Here is an 8592-nt window from a genome sequence, read left to right on the forward strand (position 1 = left end):
ATACGCATGACAATCGCAGCTTCTGTCGAATCGCGATTTCGATTCCATTTCGATTTATCGTGCAGCCGTATGAGAGACTGTCTCACCTATTCACTACCTCACAAAAGACAAAGCTATCTCTCAGCCTGTGTTAACTCTTCTTCTGTTGGTCACCATGGTTTAGTCAGCCAAGACTGGCTGTGAGTGTGCCACCTGATTCATTGGGATCTCACTCACATTTATACACACTTTTTTGCTCAGCAGCTGTTTGTTGGCAGCACCTTTAATGAGTCACCTGTCCCCTGTGAAGTCGTTGTCTCTATGACTCCCACTGTCTGTCTATAATGTATTCTTGTATCTGTTTGTGGTCTGGGTAATTCATCTCCAAAGTAGTTTAGTGTCTCATCTTTTGGCGGTTGGTTTTCGATTATGTGGGTGTCTCGTAATGGTGTGGTTTGCATCTACTATTTGATCACGATGACGCTTATTTTAATGCTTTGCTTGACAGCCGAAACACCAGGTTGTACTGTAGGTAAATTGATGAACAGTATTGGTAAAATATTAAGTTGCAGGTTATTGGCATACTTTTTTGTGAGGTTAATATTGTAGTGTTTTTATTGACATTACTTGACAATTGCCCTTTTTGGTTAAGGGTGGCTGATTTAACCCTAGATAAAACAATGCGGAACATGACCCATTTTTAGTAGAATGGGCACACTTTGTGCTAATGGACTAAAATAAATATGGTGTGTTTCTGTTTAAAAGAATCTTAAAATTGAGGCGCTTGATTGCTTTTATTCAGTGGTTCAGTAGTTTCTATTGAATAACTTGCATTGTAAACACAACATTGGAAATTCTCGCTTTTGTTTTGCAAATGGAAAATGTTCCAAATGTCAATGCTGAAAAAATGTTGTGCATCTTCAAGCAAAAACGGATTTTTTCATTCTTGAATGAATCAGTATTTTTGAACAAATCAGTAGATAGAAAGATTCGATGACTTGCTCGTAGTCAGTTGTTTAATTCCTGAATGAATCAGAGTGTTTGAACGAGTCTGTTGAATGAATGATTCAAGAGTTTGGATTTAATGTGTGTTAAGGGCACTGAGCTTTGGCATGTATCAGACCTGGGACTGTCATGTGCACATGGACTTAAAGGGTTAGTTCACCCAAAAATGAAAATTAGCACATAAATTACTCACCCTCAAGTCATCCTAGGTGTATTCAATGTGAAAGCACGCACGTGATGGAGATTTACCGCTGATTACAGAACGGCTTTACTGACAAGATGCGAATTAAATATCGCATGCGATTTATTGTGCAGCCCTACTTTGATCTTTCAAGCTGTTTAACGGCACTCAGCGGGTGTTGCAGTGCATCAGTCTAAAAGAAGTTAAATAAAAAGCACCCATCCATTAAAAAAAAGTGTCTCACACGGCTCCGGGGGGGTGAACAAAGTCCTCCTGTAGCGAATCGATGCATTTTTGTAGGAAAAATATAACCATATTTAAAATGTAATGAACAATTTAATTTAGCTTGCGCTCACTGTTGTACATGGAAGCAACTCCGGGCGGATGACGTATCATGCGCCACTCAGAAGTGACGAACGCGGAAGCGCAGGAAAGAGATCAACATCGGTCACTTATTAGAAGTACAAAACGAGGATTTGTAAAGAAGAATGACGGAGAATTTCGATATAAGCCAAGAGGGGACTGGTTTTCCTTTGCTAAAGTAAGGAAACTTTGCTTCCTTTGATCCTGTAAGCTTGAACGATCAAAGACAATTTAACTCCGACTGGATTAGTCTGAAAGAAGAAAGTCATATACACCTAGGATGACTTGAGGGTGAGTAATTTATGGACTAATTTTCATTTTTGGGTGAACTAACCCTTTAAGTGGCCAAGACCACAAATGGTGGTATTGGGACAAGCCTGTAAAGAGAGTCACTTGTTTTGTTCTTGAATGAATAAGTGTGTTTATATAAATCGATTAATCAGGTAATTATTAAAATTGCCCTTACCAATTCCAGAGGCAAATATTGCCCCTTTATGTAAAAGTTAATTTCTGACCTTGCAGCTGTCCTTAATGTTTTATTATATAATAATAAATTTTATAAAAATACTAAGACACTTAAGGGCTGTGCTATAATGCTAGCATAGTCAAGTCTAAAGTTGTTAAGCATGACATGGTGTAGTCATAATATAATGTGTTGAAAAATATAGCATGGCTTCATGTGAAATCTCCATGTGGCAGTTGTATATGAGTGCAGTGTCTGCCTGAGTGTAATGTGAGATCCAGCTCTAAGGTGACCGAGTGCAGTGGATTACAGTCCAATTGCCTAAAGCTGTTATAATAATGACCACCTGATGTTGATGTTCATTTCAGATGGATCTTGCTAATATCTAATGAGATAAGTATGTCACTACAGCCCTGCAGCTCAATGTAGAAAATAAAGTTTCATTATATGCACTGCCACTGAAACCTGTGTCTGAGTTCACTTTAGACTGTAGGCACAAATATTCAGTTGCTCTTGAAGGAGTGTCTTTTATCTGAGTGTTTTTCATTCTTACAGCCTGGCCACTCTTATCATTGTCTGGAGGAAATTGGTGACTTGAATCCAGGACCCTGCAGGATACTGGAATACTGCTGTGATAGACGGTGTTGACGGTGATACCGGTGTTAAGCCGCAACACCGGTTACGTCACGTGCCCACCGCGGCACCGACCCCCACCGTCGTTTTGATTCGTTTTGTAGTAGCCTAATAAAAATCATTTAGTTCAGTAAAAGAACAGACACTACAATTAAAAACTGAACGCGGCTGCTCAATGCAGCGTGCCAAACGACGGTCGCATCACCGATCAGATTTCATTTATCCAGTGAGGAGAGTGAGTCGAGCTGACTGACAAGAAGAGTGAGGTGAGACAGACTAGACGATCGCGAATGATTTGGTTTCGAAACTAAATGCAGAAGCGTTTGGCAATATTCTGGATTTTGAAAAGCCTGTTGACTTTTGCCGTTTTTTTTAAACATTTGTTTCTTATTTAATTGGTTCCACATTGTTTGCTGATTTTTACTTTATTTAAACTTTGTCATTTATTTATTTTATTTGACATCAAGGTGCATGCCGTGCCTCCAAGCTTTCTTACTCGTTTTGCTAATAAACGTTCTATGTTTCTTATTTATTTGGTTATATATATATATTATACATGTTTACTTAGCCTATTTCCAGTTTTGTATACCTATTTAAACTTTATGTAAGTTATTTGTTATTTTATATTAGGCATAGCCTGCCCTTTAGCATGGTGTATTTTTATTTGTTTTGTTAATAAAAGTTCAATGTTTTATATCGCTAAAGTGAGTTTGACGTTGTATTTTGTTGTTGCATTCAAACTGCTGCTAATTTGATTAGAATTTGATTCGATTTAAGCTATTTAAAAGCGAAGGAAAATATGGAAAATTCAAACAAAATAAAAACAAACAATTGCTTTACGCCGAATTGCCGCTATTTGAAAGTGAAAGTTAAATGCGCACGCCGCTTTTACAAGCTATTTTAAAGCGAAGTAAAGCGAGAAAAAGAGGGACCGCCCCCACGGTGATACTGGTATTACTGGTGTTGTCAAACGTCGATTAACCGGTGGGAAAATTTCCTCACCGTCACAACCCTATTGGCCAGTTTTCTTTGCAGTGCAATGGCAAAGAGATTAGAACACCTCTCCTTAAAAATAAATCTGTTGGCTGTTAGTCTCAGTCTGAATAGTCATGATAATAGGCATTCATTCAAATTAAAGTGTTTTGGTGTGAATACGCCTTCATATTTCTGCTTAATATCCATTGATGCTGTTAATTTCACTCTTTAAGCATGTAGTTTACCCACAACAAAAAAAGTAATTCTGATATTGCTTCTTAGATGGACAAGTCATCCCTCTGGTGGAGCTGTCGGCCAAGCAGGTGGCGTTCCATATTCCATTTGAGGTGGTGGAAAAGGTCTATCCTCCCGTTCCTGAGCAGCTGCAATTGCGGATTGCCTACTGGAGCTTCCCAGAGAACGAGGAGGACATCAGGTGAAAGTCTTGTAATAGCTAATATATTATCAGCCTTTGCTTTCAAATGCTTGTGATGACCTTTACGATTAATAAGATTAACCAGTGAGTTACCAGAATGCCCTTTAAGATTTAGAGTGTGACGGGATGCTCAGTTTAAGTTCTTTCTTCTCTCTGTCCTTGCAGATTATACTCCTGTTTGGCCAATGGCAGCCCTGATGAGTTCCAGCGTGGCGAACAGCTCTATAGAGTGAGGGCTGTGAAAGACCCTCTACAGATAGGTGAGAAATCAAAGACATCCCACATTTACCATGTCATTAGTGCTGTGTTTTTGACCAAAAGCTTCTGAAAGTTGCTTTGCTGCATTAAACACTTTTTGACATCAATCTTAAAATAGAATTTTAGGATGCAATTTAAGATGCAGATCTTAAAATAGCATTCAGAATAAGCCACCCTTGTGTTTGGCCTGAGAGAAAACCAGAGACATGGCACATAAGATTGTATGTATGAGTGATTTGAGCTCAGGCCGTGTGAATGAATGCTGTTGTTGGAGGCAGTGGGCTGTACAGCAGCAGAGGGAAGTCATGATGCAGCTGGCCCGAGCCTGACCAATCCCGCACATACACCCTCAAGGGGTCTGCCTGCGTGCTTATTCACAGAGTTATTCACTGAGTGTTTAAACTGCCCATAGAGTGTAGACACCTCTTAAAAAGGATAAAACATAGCCTTAAACTCTGTCAATGTACCAATATACACTACCGTTCAAATGTTTGTGGTCGCAAATTTTTTGTTTTTAAATATTTAAAAAAATCTCATGTTCACCAAGGCTGCGTTTGGTCAAAAATACAGTAAAAGCAGTAATATTGTAAAATATTACTACAATTTTAAAATGTTTTCGTTTGTTTAAAGGGGTCATATGATATTGCTAAAAAGAACATTATTTTGTGTATTTGATGTAATGAAATGTGTTTATGCAGTTTTAGAAAGGAAAAATTGAAATCGCATCATATGACCCCTTTAATGTATGTTGTAATTGAATGTATTTCTGCTATGAAAGTTGAATTTTCAGCATCATTACTCCAGTCTTCAGTGTCACATGATTTTTCTAATATGCTGATTTATTGCTCAAGAAACATTTTTTGTTATTTTTATGCATTATTATTAACATTATTATTGTTATGCATTTGTTTTTATGGTCATACATGAGACATACAAAAGAAATGAAATTGTATAATGTATATTATTGGCAAAACATTGTTCACCTTGCTCTCTGGATATTTCCATTGATGTACCCCCCGCTTTCACAGACAAGGCTTAAGCCTAGTACCAGACTTAAATGCATGTCTGGGCTGTTTTAACTGAAAGAAACTTGCACTGACTGATCTTAAAATATGTCAATGCCATTGTTTTGTCTCATGATTCACACGAGTAATGATATTTTCTAAGGCACTTTTATAAAAAAATACTTAAATGTCCTAATTGAACTATGGCCTAATTCTGGCTTAACCTAAGTCCTGTCTGTGAAACCAGGCCATAGTATTTTGCATATCAAATTTAATTTAATTTGTTAAATATAAAATGTTTTTTGCTCAAGATTAGCAGTGAGTTATTAAATGAGTCAGATGCTTCAGGGTAAGATGTGTCAATAGTTCTAAAAATAATAGTGATCTTGCTGTTTAATTAGAAGGTAAAAATCCAACCAGCTTGTTTTTCAGAAGCATACTTCACGTTTTGTTTGCATCTTGAACACTCTAAGTGCCTGGTTCCTCTGATTTATGTTTGTTTCGCTCACCGCTTTGTTTACTGTGTGGTAGCAAATTTTAAGGGGGGGGGGGTGTTATGATCAATTATATGATCCTGAAAATTTCCTCGAAACCAGAAAAAAAACCATCCTCCTCTAACTGCCCTGGTCAGTCAGTGACCACCCACCACAATGACCTCCCAACTGCCCGTCAAGGTCAAATCAAACGTTCTCACTCACTTCACCAGAGTGGAGCCAGAAAGGTCAAACACAGAACAGCTGCACCTAAATGGAAGTGCTTCCAAAACTCTTCCCATTGCACTTTGTTTAACATCATAGTCAGAATACAATGCTAAATCTCCAAGGATCAGCCTTTACACAACATGCCCAAACTCCCTGGTTGCTGCTACAGACTTATTAGTCTGTTCACCAGAATTGCTGCATTGCCTGCTGGGATATTTTACATCACTGTATATGCAGCCCAATATTATGTTCTTTCATGATGTGTAACTGTTGACAACCCAGTGACATTTGCAGTCATGATTAGAGCCCGACCGATATATCGTTTTGCCGATATTATCGGCCGATATGAGCATGTCGCCGATATATCGGCATCGGCGAATATGCTGCCGATATGAAAATTTTTTTTACAGAACATATAATGCAGATAAAATGCTTGAAATGGTGTAATTACTTAGTTTGTCCAGCAGAGCGCGCTCCATTGTTTGCTACTGGCGACCTGGATGAAACGCTTTAAAGCTTAAGTCTATGGAAAACCATCGGTATCGGCCCCAAAAAACCCATATCGGTCGGGCTCTAGTCATGATGTGATTATTGGCCCAGGCAGTGATTCACTAAATTAAAGAAAGACACTGTTTTATACAAAGGTTCTTTTTTTTAAATCAAGATTGATTATTCAATTCTTTGGGCCTTTTGTTTTAGCCGGGACAGCTGACAGGAGAATGTGGGTCAGGAATAAAGGAAAAGAAGGGTGCTTTTGGCACTAACTGGTAGACTGAAAGAAAAAAAGAGGTGGTGTAGTAGAGTTGGCTTGAGGAGGCACGTTGAATTTGGATCAGGAACTATAAGCTGAAACTACCCACCACCCCCACCTCTGCTCTTGCTGGCCAGAGTAGTGCTGGCCGCTATCTAGTGGTAAAAGCTTTTGGCCAACCCCTTACACTCAACTCTCCACACACACACATTTGGACTCTTTCTTTCTCTCTCCTCATCTCAGATGTCTTTCATTTCCTGTATGGTCTGTGTACAGTACAATTGCTGTTATATCATTCAGTCTTACAGTCAGCAAACTCCCTCAGACTTTTAAACATTAATGTTTCCCAAATTGTCCCAAAACCTCCTTGCACTTGGTGCAAATATAATAATGTGGGTTCTTATTTTTGTTTGTTATATATAGTGTGCAATAAAGCTAATAAATTGCAAAAGTTTTGCAATTAAACTGTGTTTTCGTTTTCATATTAAACTGTATTTCACAACCACTTACTCCCCAATAACTAGGATGTTTTTATCCAGAGTGTAAAGAGAATGTGAACTAGATTTGAGTTGAAATGTGTTACCACAGACTTAACAGGCTTTGGTTCTCTCAAACAGGTTTCCACCTCAGTGCCACAGTAGTGTCGCCCCAGGCCGGCCAATCAAAAGGAGCCTACAATGTGGCTGTAATGTTTGACCGCTGCCGCATCACTTCCTGCAGCTGCACCTGCGGAGCAGGAGCCAAATGGTGTGCCCACGTTGTGGCCCTCTGCCTCTTCAGAATTCACAATGTAAGAGATTCTAGAAGCACATAATGCCCTCTGGTTAGGGATACACAGTGCTGTATTGGTACCATATCAATTATTAGCCAGTATTAGAGTTAGAGTTTTTTTTTGGATATTGAAATTGGATATTTATTTTTGCATGCTTCATTTAGCCTATGTTTACATGTGAATTATGCTAACACTCGCCTAAAGTTAATCTTTAAAAACATTAATAATTTAGCAGTTAAATATATTAATCTGAAAATTTGTATATTTCATACTGTACATTATATTTAAAGGTGCCATAGAATGCATTGATACAATATTTTAAATTGTTCTCTGATGTCCCCAGAGTTTGTTACGGTTTAACTGGTGGTGACCGTGTTACTGACCTCACATTACTTCCAAATGCAATTTTTAACTGCCACATTCCTATTTACGATCATTCTGGTAGCACGTGAAGGCAGCATTAGTGAAAACAGGCAGAGACAATGGTAGCTTTAGCAACATTAGCCTTACAGAGAGCCAAGAAGCTCTTTTGGAAAACAAAATACAACATGTGATGCTTACTTTGTCTGGAGCTGACGTTCGCGTGCGAAGCGTTGGTATCGATCCCTCTTTCAGAAGAAATCTTTGTCAAACTCCAGCGCTGAACTGACCCTTGTTTGTGAGGTGGTCCTGCGTAAAATGATTAGCACAAACATATAGGACTTTTCCGTTTTTTTCTGAAACATTTCCTTCGAAAATGAAATTTAACCAGCGCTAAACTGACCCTCGTTTGTGAGGCAGTCCGGTGTAAAATGTTAGCACAAACGTATAGGACTTTTCCATTTTTTTCCGGGACATTTCCTTCGAAAATGAAATTTAACCACCGTGTCCTCAGCGGTCTATGGAGACTCCTATGTTCGTTGGTGCATCCCAACACACAACACTTTTAATGGCTCTTTGGCGCTGACATTGTATCTCCAGCAGCTACAGCAAGAAAACAGTAATGGCGGACCGCTGCTTCTCACTCAGGGCTGTGTATATGCTAATAGGGCAGAGAGCATCACAAATGGGCGGGACTTCCCCCCCCCCCCC

General features: G+C 38.9%; 1 protein-coding gene across 1 annotated transcript in view; it reads left to right on the plus strand.

Annotated features, from left to right (window-relative positions):
• Positions 1–8592, plus strand: part of LOC107696864 (zinc finger SWIM domain-containing protein 8-like) — an 18266-nt gene that overhangs the window by 2560 nt on the left and 7114 nt on the right. Inside the window, exons 2-4 of the mRNA XM_016497400.1 lie at positions 3882–4035; positions 4201–4295; positions 7367–7539. Coding sequence (XP_016352886.1) covers positions 3882–4035; positions 4201–4295; positions 7367–7539 — 422 coding nt within the window. The remainder of the gene's footprint in view (positions 1–3881; positions 4036–4200; positions 4296–7366; positions 7540–8592) is intronic.

This window comes from Sinocyclocheilus anshuiensis, unplaced genomic scaffold (genome assembly GCF_001515605.1).
Source record: "Sinocyclocheilus anshuiensis isolate Anshui unplaced genomic scaffold, SAMN03320099.WGS_v1.1 scaffold1224, whole genome shotgun sequence".
NCBI lineage: Eukaryota > Metazoa > Chordata > Actinopteri > Cypriniformes > Cyprinidae > Sinocyclocheilus > Sinocyclocheilus anshuiensis.